The sequence below is a fragment of the Macadamia integrifolia genome, unplaced genomic scaffold (assembly GCF_013358625.1).
Source record: "Macadamia integrifolia cultivar HAES 741 unplaced genomic scaffold, SCU_Mint_v3 scaffold_18A, whole genome shotgun sequence".
NCBI classification, from domain to species: domain Eukaryota; kingdom Viridiplantae; phylum Streptophyta; class Magnoliopsida; order Proteales; family Proteaceae; genus Macadamia; species Macadamia integrifolia.
This window is the reverse complement of record NW_024870636.1, coordinates 358,633-376,993: the sequence shown is the minus strand read 5'-3', so window position 1 is coordinate 376,993 and position 18,361 is coordinate 358,633. Positions and strand designations below refer to the sequence as shown.

The 18,361-nt window shown below is 37.4% G+C and overlaps 2 protein-coding genes across 5 annotated transcripts; both read left to right on the top strand.

Annotated features, from left to right (window-relative positions):
• The first annotated feature begins 234 nt into the window (after positions 1-234).
• Positions 235-6,519, top strand: LOC122071114 (probable E3 ubiquitin-protein ligase RHB1A). 4 transcript variants are annotated; one of them, XM_042635393.1, is made up of 6 exons: positions 235-364; positions 1,120-1,296; positions 4,080-4,209; positions 4,877-5,285; positions 5,445-5,554; positions 5,800-6,519. In XM_042635393.1, the coding sequence occupies exons 3-6, from the start codon at positions 4,144-4,146 to the stop codon at positions 5,818-5,820; spliced, it is 606 nt and encodes a 201-aa protein (XP_042491327.1). In that variant the 5' UTR covers positions 235-364; positions 1,120-1,296; positions 4,080-4,143; the 3' UTR covers positions 5,821-6,519. The 4 variants fall into 4 exon arrangements, with proteins under 4 accessions (XP_042491327.1, XP_042491329.1, XP_042491328.1 ...); XM_042635395.1 differs by having other exon boundaries at positions 261-364; positions 1,136-1,296; XM_042635394.1 differs by having other exon boundaries at positions 358-487.
• A 1,094-nt stretch (positions 6,520-7,613) lies between these two features.
• LOC122071141 (protein DETOXIFICATION 35-like) lies at positions 7,614-15,254 on the top strand. Its single transcript, XM_042635437.1, has 7 exons — positions 7,614-8,604; positions 11,153-11,778; positions 12,355-12,411; positions 12,607-12,845; positions 13,107-13,225; positions 14,303-14,389; positions 14,911-15,254. The coding sequence occupies exons 1-7, from the start codon at positions 8,140-8,142 to the stop codon at positions 14,989-14,991; spliced, it is 1,674 nt and encodes a 557-aa protein (XP_042491371.1). The 5' UTR covers positions 7,614-8,139; the 3' UTR covers positions 14,992-15,254.
• Positions 15,255-18,361: the final 3,107 nt, after the last annotated feature.

Genomic DNA, 18,361 nt, shown 5'->3' with positions numbered 1-18,361 from the left:
GTTTCTTAACAAAAAAATGGAAAAAAACCGTTTATACTATTTCTAGACACAGAAACAGGAGAAACAAAATCAAACGGGCCCTAGGGATATTTCTATCCAATAAAGGCTGATTCCGATAGATAACGATTTTTCCTGATCACAGACCGATTCCGGTATTTTAAACCATGATCTGGATCAAAATTGGCCGGACCGATCCGGGTTGAACGGTTGAGAAGTTGAGATATACAGGGAAGATAACTACGTGTATAGTGGAGTGTAGTTGGAGTCGGTCACGGCTCTTTGCTTGCTTAAGTGGCGTTAGACTTTAAGAGTATAGAGAGAGACTCAGAGAGTTTGAAGCAGCGACATGGTGGATTGGTGCAGGGTAGTCCCTTTCCTTTTCTCTTTTGTTCTTCAGTCACTATTGCTTTTGCTTCTCTGCTTTTGATCTTATTGTTTTCTCGATTCACTGCTTAGGGTTTTTGCTATTCTGATGGATTCATCAAAGGTGAAGTAGTTGGAAGAATCACTGAATTCTGTTTTTTTTTCCTTTAATTTGGGAGGTGAGGGAATGAATTTGTTCCCTTTTTTAATCTGCCCTTAATCCAAATAATGGGATAGCTGTTCTTGTTGTTGAGTTTGGATATGTTTGGATTTGACGACGCTATGCATGCTTTCTGAGTTGTGTTTTGATTAGGTTGTCGTTCTATCTATCCAAATTGGCATGTTTCTGTATTTATTAGGGTAATGTTTTTATTTTATTGATTATTGTAGACATGTCGCTCAGGATTTTATTCTGGTTTGTTTATTTGGTTATCGAAGTTCTTTCTCCTTTAATTGAGAGGAACTCGCCTTGTTTCTTGTTCTGGGGCAGATAGTGTTTATTTGCTTTCCATACTCTGTAATGATGGCATTCTCGGATGTTTTGATTACCAATCGATAACCAGTTGAGTGTTTTTCTTCATGAATTAGTATTTTTATAATGAATTCTGGCAATTTTTAAGGTAGCTTTCGAGATTGATTTTTTGGATACTCAGTAGCTTCCATGTTCAGTTTTTTTCTCATTGGCGTCTTGAAATTTATTTTAATCAGGCAAGTTTAATGAACTGTTATTAAGTTAATATCATTAATTCTCTGCAGATTTTGTTGTTACCAGCGAGGCTAGAAAGTAGAGGGGTGTTCCCAGATGTCAACACATGGTTGAGTCATCCTGAAAGCAAAGAGTGATTGGTGGAATTGTGGGCAGTGGGTGAAGGTACCAAGAAGAAGAAAAAACCAATTTAGAAGTTGTGGGGCTATCCAGAGGACAACAAAAAGGTACTTATCTTTGATTTTCCCTTGATTAGAGAAGTATTAAGTGTAAGTTTTTTGCACAACCAAATGCAGAAGAATTGTAGTCTGAAAATTTGAGAAGTTTTAAGTTTTTTTTTTTTTTTTTTTTGGTTACTTTGTCACTAACCAAATAGAATGGCCTGTAAAATATAATGCGTGAAAAATTATTGTTTCAAAATCTCATGGGGAGCTCTGCCACATAACCCCTCTTATTAGTCACTAGGAAGAGGTATTTTGCACTGAAACTGTCTGAACCCATTCTAAAGCTGCCACTTTTTTTTTTTTGGGGGGGGGGGGGGTGGGTTGTTGTTCTTTATTTGAGTTGAAAATTTAAGTTCTAGACAATCTTAACAATTGCATTTGAATTTTCAATTATATTTGTAATCTTCTATTGTGTAGGGGTTGGAGTTGACATTCACAGTGCAACATAAAGTTTGCAAAAAATAACAATTATTTTGAGTCTACCCTTTTCCTTTTTGTCTTAATATTTCTCTTCTTTAAATAAAACTATGGATTTGCTTCAAAATTGGGACATGATTTAATCCACTACAAGAGTGAGGCCTTCCAAGTTTACATTTTCTGAATTGACACACTTTAAGGAAGAAAAACCATGGAGAATGTACTAGGCCATTTTTGCCTCATAAGTTCATGAACTTGAATTAAAGTACTGGCATCTCTTGTAATATGCAAGAATATCACAACTTCTAATGCGGTCCAAGATTGTGTGATTTGTTTATAGAATTGGATTCAAAGATCATAGAAAAGGTTTTCCTGGCTCTTGTTGTGAGGAAATCCCTTCTCCTTTTTCCAAAAATTTACTGTGAAGAGAGAGGAGTTTCTTTAAGCCAATAAGAAAGTTGTCCTTAGCCGCCTTTGCATCAATCTATTACTAGCTAATTCTCAATATCAATAATCTTCTTGTGTGTGTGTCGTGTATGTTTCCTTTTCTCCTTATGTGCTCATCACTAATAGATTGTTACCATTTTGTTTTGTAGAAATGGTATTTTCCTGAGTGACAGTTTCATGAAACCTATAGAGAACAGACATACTCATATCAGCAATAGTTGTGCTCTACATCACCCCCTCCCCCAAAGTAAAAAATCATATAATGCTTGAATTGGCGATGCAATAGTAATTTGTAGGGTTCAGGAGTCCTGGGCAAAAAGGAAGACTTACAAGTACTTGGTTTCTTCCCAGCTCTTCCTGGCTTGTGCTTGCCACTCTTTTCCTGATGACACCAGTCCTTGCATCTACTGTGTGCATTGCTAGATTGAATGGTGAATTTGGATGTCCTTACATACTCCAGATGGCAAACTGTTCACTCTAGATGAAGCACTTGGTATTGGAATTTAAGTTAGTTTTCAAATGCAAAAGTGTATACATGGAAGCTAGAGGTCCTGTATGTATGATTAATTGCTGCTGTTATTTTTATTTATTTATTTTCATTATCTCTATCGAGAGTGTTAGTTGTTTGTCACTTTTTTCACGGTTTCAATTCCTCGAGGGTCATTTTGGAGAAACAGAGGACAAAGAATAAATCATTGGTAATATATATATATATATATATATAACTTTTGCAAATGCATTTCTAGCCAATTTTCCAAAGGTGTCTGACAAGTCATGTGTGCACACATGAAAAATTTTTATGGGGGAACTGTCCACAAACCATAGCTTGCAGATGAACCACTGAGCAAGGACTTCATAGGGATTGTTAATGACAGAATCGGGTGTTCCGTTGGAGTTCGTGGGTATTCCTATACTTGTTAATCATACTTTGGTTCCCATGTTTTAAGTGGTATATCTGTTATCACTCTATTATCTTTTTTCCTTCCGGACACCTCCCTGTTCGTTTGCATCGCATAAATTAACATTTATCATACAAATAGAGTTCTGTTTCCTTTCTGTACAATGTTCTGTCACAAAGATAAAATGTCTGAAGTAACTGTATTACCAATATGATGTTTATTTCTGGATAAACTGTTTGTTTGCATCGCATAAATTAACATTTATCATACAAATAGAGTTCTGTTTCCTTTCTGTACAATGTTCTGTCACAAAGATAAAATGTCTGAAGTAACTGTATTACCAATATGATGTTTATTTCTGGATAAATTCTGATACGTCCGTATCCACTCAACATGGCTAACTGGAGATTATCTTAATTGTAGACCTGGAAATGCCAGGAAATTAGTTATCGAAGTGTTTCACTTTTTTTTTTTTTTTTTTTTTTTTTTTTTTTAAATCTCCATTCTATACTAATATGAACTTTCACTAGTTCTTGGGTACTTCAACAAATTCACCATCATGGGTATTGACATTTCCTGCACTCTTTTGTGGGATAGCCTGAAGTTGTGTGTGTGTGTGTGTGTGTGTGTGTGTGTGTGTGTGTGTGTGTGTGTGTGTGTGTGTGAAAATGGAATCCATATCCAGGGTCATCCTGTTGCTTCCCAGTTCCTCAATTGGACGAGAGAGCTCATAGGAAATTAATGGGCCAAGCAATATAAATTTACAAAATCTTCTTCATGCATTTGTGAGGCTTGCACTTCATTTCTGTCTGTCGCATCTTTTTCTCATTGTGCTTCAATTATAATTTTTGTTTTCCCTGAGCTAGACTGTTCATGCTTGTTATATAGGTTTTAATATTGTTCAGTAATTTCCTTTTATCTTGCATTCAAAAGGGGGGGGGGGGCGCTTGCAGTTATGCATTCAGCTAGGGATTGTTTCTCTCTCCTCTTATGGCATTTATTTCTCCCTTTTTTTTTGGCAAGGGAAGGGAAAAAGATGCACCGACTGCCAATAGTTTCTGCTGGATATTGGAGATAATTGAAAGAAATGGGAGGTTGCTGCTGTTGTTCTTCCAGAAGGTCTCAACTTATTGCGACACCAGTATATTACTATGTTAGTAGTTTCTGCCCTCTAAAATCAGATTTTCTTTTCTTATTTCCTGCAGAATGTGTTACTTTTCTATTGATTTAGGGAATGGGTTTCTGGATATCAGGATACCGAATGTTAGGTTTTAGGTCACATAAGGTGGCTGGGAATGAAGAAAAATACCAGCTTGTAAACACAAAATTTAGACATTTGTTATAATATTGGATCAAGATGCAATACTAAACGGCTACATTGAAAATTTTGAAGCCCAGAGTCTAGAATTATGTGATATTTTTCCCATTTAGACCTTCCATCTGAAATTTTGTTTGATTAGAGTGAATGTTTGAGATAATTTTGATAAATATTGATGTGATCCTACAGATTTTCTTTGTTGGATCAATCATTTATATGTCCATCTCTGGACTTACAGTTCCCACTATATAGCTTCTGGATCTCTTTGGGTATATTCAAGTGGTTTGGAACGAATTTGCTTCGCTCTGCAAAGCTTGAATTTGTTGTTCTGGGCCTTCTGGTACTGTCTTCTCAATGTAGCCACTTATTGTAGAAATGTAATCAGCTGTTTGTCTTATAAAAGAAAGTAATTCTATAAGATTGCAAAAGATAGCCATTTTATAAGATTGCATTTGCCTTGGGATATTCTTTTTCAATTTCCTCCTCCTTGTGGTGCCCACAGACATCGGAGGAGCGTGAACCCTTATCATCACACCATGGTGGAGCCTCTGCACTCTCTACTGGGCTCCTAGTTGATACAAATCTGGAAATATCAACACCTGATACTTACCAAGCACCTCCTGCTCCCCTTCCGTATGATGTGGATTTAGGCCGTCCACAAACCCCACCAGTCACTCGAGGAAGTAGTGCCAACAAGCAGGACAATGTGCTGCAGACAACAGATGCTGAGGCTGTTGGAGAAACAATCAGTGAAACATCAGTTACATGTGAAAGTCTGAAAGAATCAGACTGCAAGGTTGAAAAAAATTCTACACTTGCTTCTGCAAAGGAGTCTGAAGATGAGCCCTCAAAATTGAGTGAACCTATTGTTTCAGCAGTTGAGGAGGATGTTTGCCCCACCTGTCTTGAAGGTAAGACCATCTCGTTACTCTTGCTATGTTTTTGCTAATTTTATCTTGATCAATTGAGAGAGAATCAAATAAACTGCTCCTCTACTAAAGAGAAGTATTGGTTGTGGTAGTTGAACCAGAAAGCCTGCCTTTATACCTTTATATGTTTCTTCCCTGCAGAGTACGATAAGGAGAACCCAAGAATTATCACGAAATGTGAACATCATTTTCACCTTTCCTGCATTCTTGAATGGATGGAAAGAAGCGACACCTGCCCCGTATGCGATCAGGTCAGTTTTGGGTGGAATTTTGATTTTGCAGTAATTAGATATCGCTTTCCTCTTAAAGAATAAAATTTAATTTATTCTTTTGCTTTGGCTATTCATTCAGTTAACTGGATACTTTCTCATTAATTGAATAGTTCCCCAGAAAACATGTATTCCTTTTCTTGTTTCTTGCATTCTTTCTCCACACTAGCTGGCCTTTCTTATAGATATGCATATATGAACAAATTCTGCTTCTTTTAATGTTTCAGGAAATGATATTCAACCAATAATGAATGAGTAGAGCAATTTTAGGCTCTCTAGATGGAGAAAAAAGTTCTTTCAGTTGTATTTAGATGGAAGCGTTCTAGCACAAAGGGGTATGGATGCATGGGGATTACTTGATTAGTAGTTGTCGATGTCAGATTCAGCTTTAGTTGTCGTGTTGTTTTGAAGGAGGACTTGTTTTTGAAACTGCAAAGTATTCTCTGCTGGAGTTGCCAAAGATCAAGGAGACCAACATACAATACATCAAAGTAGTCTGCTATTCCCTTCTGTCTTCTCCTATTGTTCAAACTGGATTCTTGTTGCTCAGATGCGGTCTGCGGTTCAGAGGCAGAAGAATTGATCCAAGCTGCACTCCAACTAGATGGGTCCTTTCTTTTTGAAGATATATAGAAATTAGTAAATTCTACATTTTCTTATTGTTTTCCTGTTCAGGAGTTCGTCTTCTTCCTCTTCTGTACAGCGTATCCTCAAATCTGCAAAACAAAGATGATATAAGCTGGATATATTTTTTTTTCTTTTCTTTTCTGTTAATACTTCTAAAGGTGCAAAAGCAAGGGGGCTTTGGACCATCATCTCAGATATTCTGATTGTTGCCCTTCACCCCCATTGTTTATTCTGCAATATCCAGCATCTGTAAAATGGGAGTGCGGTGGATTTGATTGCACATAGTAATACTTGAGACAAGATTTCTTTGTGAAGCAAAAGAATTGAAAATGTGAGCTTTAGAACGCAGTAAGTGATAATAGATTCAACATGATCATTTCATGATAACCAAAGCTCTTGATTTAACTTATCTTGGCTCGCTTGGTTGCATGTAAAAGAAAATGAATTTAATTAAAATGGAATTTTGTAATCAAGATTATGTAACAAACTTAAAATCTTAATATGGCATGTAAAAAAAAAATTCAGGTGGATTTTTTGTTTTCATATTTGAATCCAAAGAATGTTTTTGAAGAGTAAAGCAAATTTTAATTAATATATTTAGGGAGGGTGTGTGAGAGCATCTTCAATGTAGAAACGCAGCAAGCGGATAGAGGTTTTTCTTCATACAACTATTGTTGGTAATGGTTAAAATGAGTTTTTATAAATAGAAATAAGTGTTATAAATTATAACAAACACTTGTAAAAATAGAAATAAGTCAAATAAATACAAATAGAAATAAAACCAAAGAGAGCCTAAGCAAGCAGGGTAGCCTATGCCCCCTCACAAAAACTTTTATTTATTTAATTTTTTAGAAAAAGATCACTACCTGATTATATGCTTCTACATCCACAATCCACAGATATAGGGATTGCAAAAGGACCATCATGCCATTGTTGGATGCCTACGCACCTCCGTTTATTAATTGGTCCCATATTGACTAAATCGTCACTTGACAAGGCAAAAGTCAATTGAAATCAGTTGAATCAATCTGGCTCAACTGATTTTAGTCCAATTCTGTGTTGGATCAACTGAAATCAGTTGCAGTTGATGTCAATATAGTTTGATCATGGGCTCTCTTTGTCAATCCTTGTGTCTTTTCTATACACAGATTTTCTGATTAGATTGATGGATATACCCTTCGTTTTGAGAAAGAAACAAAATTTCATATTCCGAATTTCATTGAAGAATTAGTCAAGGTGCACGTAAACTGAACTAGATAAAAAAAAAAAAAAAAAAAAAAAAAAAAAAAAAACCTATATGATGAAATGAGAGATGACAAATCCACTTGACTGTATTATTTCTAAATTAAGACTTGTACAAGCTACTCGAGCTCATACAAATGAGGTCCAGCTCGTTTTAACGCGACCCTAGATATGCATATGGATCACCTACTTTGAAACACCGGGTATAGGAATCGGGCTCAGATGATTTGATTTGAATCGGTTCAATTCAAATCCGCCGATTCTACTGATCCGATTCCAACGTCTAAATCTGCACTGACTACTGAGACTCCAGCCTAAAGCATTTGAAACGGCAATGAACTAGCCAATTAAGTCCGTACATGGATCATCATCCATCCAATTAGGTGAAACGGATGATGATTAAGCAAGTAGGGTAATGAACGCAGTTTAATTTGGTAGCCCGCGAAGCACCAAATATTGAAAGAACAAACAGGGAAGACCCAGCTAAAATAAAACAGAATCGTCGAATGTGCTGGAAGTGATTCAAATCCGTTACTTTCTCTCTCTTCCCCCCAACAAGAATTTTGGAAAAAAGACATCCATGGCGACGAATGGTATAGTGATTTTGTTTCGATTTCAACCAATTCACACAGAAACACTTCTGGATTGGAAAATCGAAAGAGGAGAAGATCACAGAAGTGAACAATTCGATTCAAGGAATGAATGAAGAGAAGAAGAAGAAGGAAGAAAAAATTGGGAAAGATAGGGAAACAGAGGTCGGGAGGAGTAGCAAATCATCGTCGAGAGGTTCTACACCTAGATCGGCTGGATCAAGGTCGTCGAGGAGCAGTGTGCCGGGGATGGAGGCGCCGCTTATTGACAGCGGCAGCGGCGGCGCCTCCGTCGAACACTGCTGTGATCTTCATCCTGCTCCAAATACAGTACTAGTTGAATCGGAAGATGGTGATTATCCTCCGGTGGAGAACTTTGCAGATCTCAGATCTATGATTTGGAAAGAGTCGGTGAAGCTGTGGCTTATTGCTGGTCCTATCGCTTTCAACATCCTTTGTCTCTATGGAACTAACTCTTTTACGCAGATCTTCGTTGGTCATGTTGGAAATGTTGAACTCTCCGCCGTCGCCATTGCTTTGTCGGTCATCTCTAACTTCTCTTTCGGCTTCCTGGTATGGCTCCTCCTCTCTCTCTCTCTCTCTCTCTCTCTCTCTCTCTCTCTCTCTCTCTCATCTTGCAGGTTTCCCACGCCACTAGCAGAGCCTATGGCACTCGTAGACAGGGGTTTAGTTCATGATATCGGGACGGGTATCCGTCGCATATCGGCCCGATACTCAAAACACACGCATTTGTGCTATATCGGTTTATCTTTATCGTCAAGTACTGGTATTGGACATGGTTCGATCCGATACGATTTCTAAAACCCTGCTCAAGTGCTCATAGAGATTCCTCCCCATGCTGGCGGCATGTACCCCAACCCCTTTCAGAAAAGGAAATAAGTAAACCTTAGTAATTCATCATGACAACAAGCCTAAAAATAACTTTAAGGCTGTGTTTGGTAGCCAAGGAAAGAGAAGAAAAGAAAGGAAAATAATGCAATTTTTTTTGTACTATTTTCTTGATTTAAAAAATTCCCATTGTGTTTGGTAATGTCCTGAACCAAGAGACATTATTTTTTTAGAATTTCAGAATTTATATTGGGAATGATGAAATTTTCCTCTTCTATTAAAAATTTCTTGCCCAAAACACAAGAAAATAAGAAAATTTCTTGATGCTTCCTATGCACATGTAGGAGACACACTACCGCTTCCTCTGACTTAAAATAATTTTTAAGAAAATGAACCATAACTGGTCCTATTCCCTATGTCCTCTCAATGCCTTATAGGTTTATGTGAAATGATCCCCTGCCTCTTATGTGCTCTCTGGTTGATACCCATGTGTGCTACCATGATGGCCCGGAGGCTGGCACAATAGCGATAACCTTTCTCTTGTCCTAATTTTTTGTGGGAAAAAGTTGGACACACTGCCTGCTCTCTCTCTCTCTCTCTCTCTCTCTCTCTCTCTCTCTCTCTCTCTCTCTCTCTCTCTCTCTCTCCTTTCGAGACATTGCTTCTCCTGTATAATGCCCCATCCTGTGCCCCCATTATTATCCTCACGGGACAAACTAAGGCAGACGTGGGCCACCTCTTAGTCATGCCCTTTAGCTTGATGAAGCCACCCCGGAACCCATACCAGACCCTATGGCTCAAAGATTCAGCTACTAGAGCAGAATTTACCTTCAAAGCTTTAGACTTAGCTGCTATAAGAAGGTGCTATCTTTCTAAATAATACAAGTCAATCATTAGTTTTAAAGTTGGTCTACCTCAATTATACATTAACACAAACACAGACGGAGCATCTTTTTGTCCTTTCTGATTACATATTTGTAATATTTAACCCAGTCAGGGATGGTCTACCAAAGCTTGCCTGAAAAGGGGAGAGAGAAAACCTTCTTATCCATATCATGGAGAACTCTGTTCGTCTGTAAGTGAGTACACAAAAACAGAGACCTTCTTAGCCAACAGAATCACTTTTCAATTAATTTGATAGTGAAGTCTACACCAATAGTAAACAGAAGACCTTGATCATGTAATTGATACCCAAATAAGAAAGTCCTGATGACTCTGTCTACTCCTGAGTATCTTTAATTAGTTGTTAAAACTATTGGGTTATAATTCCTTGGCATTTGGGTTTGAATGGAGACTGGGACCAGATTGAACTGTCATTCTCTTCTTCTTCTCTTTTAAATTCTACTTTAGTCTTTAGATGTTAGTTTAATGTTGACTGTTTGATCCAAATTAAAACCTCCCCAATAAAAAAGAGTTCTTATTTATGTTTTGAATGCTTCGAAGTTTGGAGATCTCTATACCAAATATTAAAAGTTTGAAGATCATCAGTCACTTTCAATTGGTGGGAGATCTCTTTGGATAAAAGTGAATGTTCTTTAGTTCCTATATCATGATTGATAAAGTATTTCAGACACTACCCCTTATATTAATGAGAAACTATTATTATATTCAAACCAAAAAATTCATAATATTAGGATGGATTGAATTGAACAGTTAAGAGAAACTGAATCAGTGTTTTCTTTAGTTCTTGTTGAGATGTTGGGAGTTTATAAGAGTTGTCTCTCATTCGTTGGAGGGTCCTGTAAATATCCAACCCGAAAGCTCGAACTATTGGGTGGAGAGACTCACTAGTACATGAGGGGACAGGTCTCATGGTAACCAATGCGGACTATTCTCACAACACTCATAGATGAACGGAGGCAGGTTGGGGACATTTGGAGACACCTTCAGCAGGACTGGCGAAAACCAGCTCTGATACCATGTAAATTTCAACCCAAAAGCTCGAATTATTGGGGGGAGGGACTCACATGTATATGGGGGGACAGGTCTCAGGAATTATTGATGTGGGACTATTTTCCGAACAGGTCTAACCCAAAACCTTAAGGCGTCATTTAGGCAGAGCTCCTCCATTATGTGAAGGCACCAAGGACCAGAACAAGTTGATGTGAGACTATAACTCTATAACTCGCAACATCTCAATACTTACCCGTTCTCCCCATTCCCCCACACATATCTTTGGCATGCCTGACTTAACAGTTTGACCTCACCCCTCTCAAAAGTTCTCTTTAATTTACCTATTTCACTAATTTCTCTGTAATATAAAAAATGGCAGCTTGGTATGGGAAGCGCACTAGAGACACTATGCGGGCAGGCGTTTGGTGCTGGGCAGGTCTTCATGCTTGGCATTTACATGCAACGCTCATGGATAATCCTTACAGTCTCCTGTGGCCTCCTATGCCCAATTTATATCTATGCCACACCTATCCTAAAGCTCCTTGGCCAGCAAAATGATATCGCGGTGCTCACCGGAAAATTTGCAGTTCGGATCATTCCTCAAATGTTCTCACTGGCCATCAATTTCCCAACCCAAAAGTTCCTGCAAGCTCAAAGCAAGGTTAATGTTCTGGCATGGCTTGCCTTTGTGGCCCTTCTCCTACACATATTCTTGCTTTGGCTCTTCATCTATGTGCTTGGCATGGCTATATCTGGTGCGGCCATGGCCTACAACATATCTGCTTGGATGGTAGCTATAGCTCAGGTCATCTATGTGGTGAACTGGTGCAAGGATGGATGGAAGGGCCTCTCTTGGCTAGCCTTCAAAGAAATTTGGGCCTTTGTTAGGCTCTCCTTTGCTTCAGCCATCATGCTTTGCCTTGAGATATGGTACATGATGACTCTAGTTGTCCTTACTGGCCACCTTGGCAATGCAGTCATAGCAGTTTCCTCTATCTCTATCTGGTAAGCTCATCATCAAGTTCTCTTATAAATTTCTTATTATAAACAATTGGCTTAGTATCATGATTCAAGTCGTTCTATGCAACATAATATGGGTTAGTCCATGTGATAAGAGGACCTCAGACCTATCCCAATTCTGTTGGGGCCTTCAATTATTTCGCAAGGAGTGTGTCCGGGATCAATTACGCTTAAAAATTCAGCTCCTATTGAGAAAAGGAAGTAACTTTGTTTGATAATGGAAGTTTTGGATCTAGAATGCATTCTGAAGTGAGGAAATAGAGAAGAGTCGGGTTTCAGAATGCGTTCTAGACCTAGAATCTATTCTGATAATGCACATACCAAACAGAAAACTAGGTTATATGTGAACTTCATCAGGCATTGTGACTTATTTTTGTGACAAATTAAAATTTCTTTCCACTGTGGACATTAGCCATAAAAGGGGGCTTATTGGAGTTTCAAAATCCAAGACTATAAGCTCTTGAAGTTAAAAGTTCACTTTTTCAGATTAACCAAAATAGAAAATGTTCAACTTTCAATTAACTCACATTACTTCTCTTCTTGTTCTCTTTTCCATTTCAGCATGAATGTCAATGGATGGGAAGGAATGCTATTTATTGGAATCAATGCTGCAATAAGGTAAAAAGAGTTAATCTTGCAGTTTATATCTGCCAGTAGGCTTTATAAAGGGTATTGTTTGCTCCTCAATAACTGTTGATCTTGAGTGTGGTGAATGTTTGTTTGCTTGTTTGTTGGCCTATATATAGTTTTCATGGTGGAGGTATGATGGACTTGTCTAGATCTCTCATTGATTTGTTCTTTTTCTTCTTGCAGTGTTAGAGTCTCAAATGAGCTTGGATCAGGACACCCTAGGGCAACCAAATATTCAGTATTTGTTGTAGTTGCTGAATCACTTCTTATTGGGCTATTCTCCATGGTTGCTATCTTGGCTTCCAAAGACCATTTTGCTGTAATTTTTACTAACAGCAAAGAACTCCAGAGAGCTGTCTCAAAATTAGCCCCCCTTCTTGGGGTAACTATGGTGCTCAACAGTATCCAGCCAGTCATCTCAGGTGTGTTATGTATACTGATCATTATTTCTATGTTTGTCATCTCTTCCCCCACCCCCCAACCAATATTAGTGTTCTTTCTTCTAGATATCTTCTGATTCCACCTTCTTCTTCTTCTTTTTATTATTATTATTATTATTTTTATTTATTTAACCAATCCTGGATAATTTGATCATCTTGGTTTAGTATAGAAATCTGTTTCTGTAACTGAAAAGTACATCTATGAATTAAGTTTGAGTTATATTTATCTGACCTTTTTTGTAGGTGTTGCTGTTGGAGGTGGGTGGCAAGGATTGGTTGCTTACATTAACTTGGGTTGTTATTATATTTTTGGCCTTCCTCTTGGGTTCTTTCTAGGTTACAAAATGAATATGGGAGTGGAGGTACCTGCTCTTTCTTTTCCACATCACAACTCTCTCTCTCTCTCTCTCTCACACACACACACACACACATGACATATTCATGGTTCACTACATTTCTGTCATTGAAAATCTCAGCATTTGGATTCTAAATCCATGTTTGTAGTATCCCCACCACATCTCCCCCCCCCCAAAAAAAAAAAAAATGTTTCATGCTTTCTATTGCAGCTTTTATCCTTCTAGTTGAAAAATGTTTATTTATTTATTTTTTTTGTTATTACATCCTAAGGAACTATCCAAGGGGACTTTACTCACGCACACTAGAGGAGGGGGGGGAATGCATGTGATAGGAGTCGATCCTTAGGCCTTCCACACTCCTGATGCCTGCTCTACAAGCAGAGGTTGCAACTAGTGCACTATGCACTGGATCCACTCCAGAAAAATGTTTACATTAATACCAAATATAGCAATGGTGATCACTTGAAGACAAAACTAAGGGTTTAAAAATCAACCTGAACCAGTTGGACTGACCTGAATCTACCAAAACTGAACTGATTTCCTTATCGGTCATGTTCGGTTAAGGGTTTTCAGGAACCGGCACAAAATCGAGTACAAAAATCCTCTGCGGGGAGACAGTGAGTGGCAGTGAGCATCTGACGACTGTGGTGCATATCAGGGCCCTCCCAACCACAGGATCCTCACTGTCACTCATTGCAAGCCATAGAGGATTTGAGTCCCAAAATCAAACCAACCAGACCCACAGTTAAGACCGACAAGACCCAACTGGAAAAAAAAAAAGGAAAAAAATTGGGTTTTTTTCTTTTCATTAAAATTTTTTCATATGGAAAAAAAAAAAAAAAAATCCAAAACCAACCAATTAGATAGAAACCGAATCTCACCTTAACGGTTTGGTTTGAGTAGATAAATGCATAAAACTGATTTGGTCCGACTGGAACTGACAGTTTGACATCCGTACATGCAAAACAGTCCACTACTTGTAGACTATACTATATGCAATTGATGATTGAATGACGAGAGAGTTGCATGGGATGTAAGTAATTACTGAAAAGCTACACCAATTTGTGTTAATTATGGCTCCAGGGAATTTGGTCTGGCATGCTTTGTGGAACTGCACTGCAGACGTTGATCCTACTGTTCATCATTTGGAAAACTAACTGGAATGATGAGGTAAATATACTACATTGTCCGCATTAATTTCTTTTAAATGTTTTCTCTAGAAAATTAGCTTCATTTAATTAGTATTTTTTTTTTGGGATAAGGAAGGGTGTCTTGATATCCTTTGGAGTGGAAATAGTCCCTACGGACCTCCACAAGCCGCTTCCACTCGTAAGAGCATGGGAGCCCCAAGAAATTGGTGTCATAGCTTTATAATGAATTGAATATAAACCCAGATGATACCAATCCCATCACAGTGGGATCACTTCTTGGGTGAGATCATAGCTCAGTTTGTTCAAATTGAAAAATCACCTAGGCTGAATCTCTCATATCAAATGATCCCAATAACCCAAATCCTTGCCATTGTAAATTGCATGTAGACTTACATTGGATAACTGTGGGATCTTGGATGCCTTTGTATACCAGTTTGGCCTCTCCATCTAATAACTTTTTTTTTTTTTTCCCTTTGAAATCATCTGATCAAACTGGTTGTATATTCTTGAACAATTTGTGATTGAGAATTTAAATTGCAGGCTGAACAGGCATTAGAACGTGTGCGTATGTGGGGTGGGCAGGAAAATGAAGATGAGAAATTTGAGATGGATTCTCATTAAAGAAGGTATAGTTTTGCAAAGACCCAGTTTTGGGCTTCGGAGGATGGCTGGCGTCTAAGCTATTGTACCAAATTTTACTAGTTCCTATTCTTTTCTAATTCCTTTGTAAAGGTTGGATCGTGATGAATTAGGCTTAAAAGTGAATTTTTTTTTTTTTTTTAACACAGGCCATTTTTTCATCTTTTTCCTGGGTAGTACATTAAAAAAATGCTGTAATTGTTGATTTTTTTTTGGGTTAGGTTAATTGTTTTTGGTGTATGTGATTTCAAGTCCTACAAACTTGTTTTGAATTCTGCTCTTTATGTTTCTAGATCGTTGAATGTTGTTGTCCTCTTTATTTTAAAATGAACGGTTAATTACTCTCATCGAGGATTTTGGAAGTCTTCATTTTCAGAGGATATTCTAAATCTTGTACTTCAGTTTTCTTCTTTTGATGTTTAATAATTCCCCTACCCCCTTTTGGGAGTTTTTGCACCAAAAAAAAAAAAAAAGTTCCAGCCATCCGGCTGTGCTCTTCTACTTAATCAATTAAAATGTTTCTCTTTAACTTCCTTGGGTAGCTATTTAATGTTTTGCTTGGTTTATAATCAATCTGTTTTAGGTCTCTCATAAAAGCTACCAGTAGCAGAAATACTCCTCTTGCCCAAGTTGTCTACCTTATCCTAATCCATCATTTTGGTTGATCCATACAAATGGAAATCTCATTATGGTGATGGAACATAAACCCTCTATTGATTAAAAACTTACCCATTTTTATTCTTAGACCAATGGCAACTATGTTTAATATATGAATGCCCTTAATTGTCTAACTAATTCACTTCTTTCTGTTGATCAGTCACTGATTGAAGTTTTAAAGACAAACTTAGTGCTAACATTGTCAACAAAAAATTATTTTATCAATTTTATAACTTGAACCTATCAGCAGTAGGAGTCCAAATTGTCTGCAGTGAGTGGTGAGGTGTAGTGAGTATTCAATGGCTAAGAGGGTTCGGTCATGCACCTCAGCCATTGGATGCTCACTGCACCTCATCGTCTCACTGCATACGATTTGGCCCAGCAACTTGACTCTTAAATTTTGACCATTAGGTTTCTTCTTTAGCTTGAAAGCAAAATCTACATATATCTAACTCATTTAAACCTGGTGTAGAAAAAAAGAGAGGCTAATTTATGATAATCACTTAAAATTTTAATCAAAGACTCAACTGATTAGGAGATCAATGGAACATTAATTCTCTGGAAGCTTACTCAACTGGGATATTCCCCATTCTGGAAGGATGAACTTTAATTTGTTTTAAAAATGGAGACTGGCTGCAGCCTAACGGTACTTATCCTTTTGCACCTTTTTAAGATCCATCTACTACAGATTAATGGGATGTAATTAAGGGATTAGCTATATAAAAGGATTGAATTTAATATCTCTTTTTCCTCCCCCTTTTAAATAAAGGGGAAGGACAAATTGAACAAAATTATTGATTATGCTCAATTTTTATTTATTTATTTTGGTTTATTGAAAGATCATGTTAAAGTTTGGCATGAATATAGAGGATTGGGATCCTCTCCAACACCAAGACTCATCCAAAAGCTGGAAAGGCTTGGACATACATCTACGGGTGTTGATAGGTATTGGGATGTGTGACCAAGCCCTTGCAGCCCTTGGATGATCATTGGAGAGTCACTGGAGGATGCACTCATTGGAGAGGAGCCGGATCCGAGTATTGAATGGGAATGTTTAAAGGTACTAGGTGCACACAATACATTGAACAATTGTGAAGTTTTAGGGTCTCAAGACCCTCCAATATGTTCTCAATTCCCTTAACTTTGTGAGCTCAACAACATAAAACAGGTAAATAAAACAATTAGCATGTACATTAAGAGATAACTGCCTTCAAAATGCTCCAAAGAAAGATAGAGCATCTCTTCCTTTTCACTTTGCCTTGAGGGCTTATTAGCCTGTGGGCACAATTTAACAAGATTCATATTCAGATATCACATCTAAAGAAGGTTGAAAAAGGTTGGACCACTTACCCCAAATAAAAAATAAAAAATAAGAATCAGAACATACTTTTCAGTGAAACTCTTGGACTTGAATCGGAAAATTAAAGTTTGGTTTTAAAATTATAAGAATAAATATTTGCATACCATCTGTATACAGATTCTTTCGCACATTTTCATACTAAAATGAAGGCCCACACCTTCTTTCTCCTTCAAAATTCCTATTTTTATTCGCAATGGGTGGGGTTTTCATACATCTGAATTAGTATTTGGGCATCGTGGAAAACCCTCTCCTAATCATAATTAGTAAAATATGAGTATTATACACATATAATGCGCGCATCAGACGTTTAATTCAAAAGTTCGTAATTTGACGTATCAATCTAAAAAAACCGTTTAATACGTAGATTTTAAAGATAACTGTATTATACATGAATATACTTGTATAATACGTTACATAATCAATAAAACTTTTGGATTTTTTTTTTTTTTTTTTTTTTTTTTTTTTGATTAACCCAAATGGGCCAAATCCCAATTCCCAACCCTTGTCTTCTATCAGGAACCCTAATCGATCGAAACTATAACCCTCCTTCTTTTTTCATCTAAGTAAACCAAAAAAATGAGGAACTCTTGCCCGAGTGACCCCTTCTCTTCTATCTTTGTTCTCAGCGGCCAACGATCGTGGGTGATAGGTAAGACATCAAATACCCCCTGCTCTCATTCTCTTCTCTATTTCTCTTCCCATCGATTGTTGAAAACCTCTCTTCCTATTGGTAGTTGAAAATCCAATCGAAGGTGATTGCATTTGCAAATAATTTTGAACGAGAAGCAAGAAAGATTCAAAAGAGGTGACTCACATGGACAAAGATGGCTAAGGGCGGGATTCTCCAAAAGGGGTTGAAATGAAAACTTTTCTATAAAATTTAGCTTACAATTGCTATTTGAATTAGACCGACAATTATTTACAAACATAGTTGCAGCCGGACAATGTAAAGAATTAGAAAGAGGGAAACGACACAAGTGTTCACCTCTCTCTGTTCTTGCAATACTGCATCTGAGAAATCAAAGGAGTTGAAGGGAGGAGGTTCTTGAGCTTTAAAATTGATTCGTGACCGGTCTTAGATTATACCCCGATGAAAATTTTAAGAAAATCCAAGCATGTCTTAGGGATGAATGATTGCAAACACTTACTCTCCATCTTCTTGAACCTTGTTTTCGTACCAAGAAGAAGAAGAGAATTAGTAAAAGTTATGAGACAAGATGAGATTTAATTCTCCTCTTAGTTCTTTCTACCATATCCCATATCCTTTTTAGAAGTAAAATTTAATTAATATTAAATGTGAAAATTCAAAAGAATGAGAAATGATTTCAAATTGGA

Excerpts from the sequence above, each read along its gene's own strand:
- LOC122071114 (XM_042635393.1), top strand. The coding sequence starts at position 4,144 with ATGGGAGGTTGCTGCTGTTGTTCTTCCAGAAGGTCTCAACTTATTGCG. Across the intron at positions 5,286-5,444 it reads TTGCCCCACCTGTCTTGAAG|AGTACGATAAGGAGAACCCA; the intron begins GTAAGACCATCT and ends TCTTCCCTGCAG. Across the intron at positions 5,555-5,799 it reads CCTGCCCCGTATGCGATCAG|GAAATGATATTCAACCAATA; the intron begins GTCAGTTTTGGG and ends TTAATGTTTCAG.
- LOC122071141 (XM_042635437.1), top strand. The coding sequence starts at position 8,140 with ATGAATGAAGAGAAGAAGAAGAAGGAAGAAAAAATTGGGAAAGATAGG. Across the intron at positions 12,846-13,106 it reads TATCCAGCCAGTCATCTCAG|GTGTTGCTGTTGGAGGTGGG; the intron begins GTGTGTTATGTA and ends CCTTTTTTGTAG. Across the intron at positions 14,390-14,910 it reads AAACTAACTGGAATGATGAG|GCTGAACAGGCATTAGAACG; the intron begins GTAAATATACTA and ends TTTAAATTGCAG.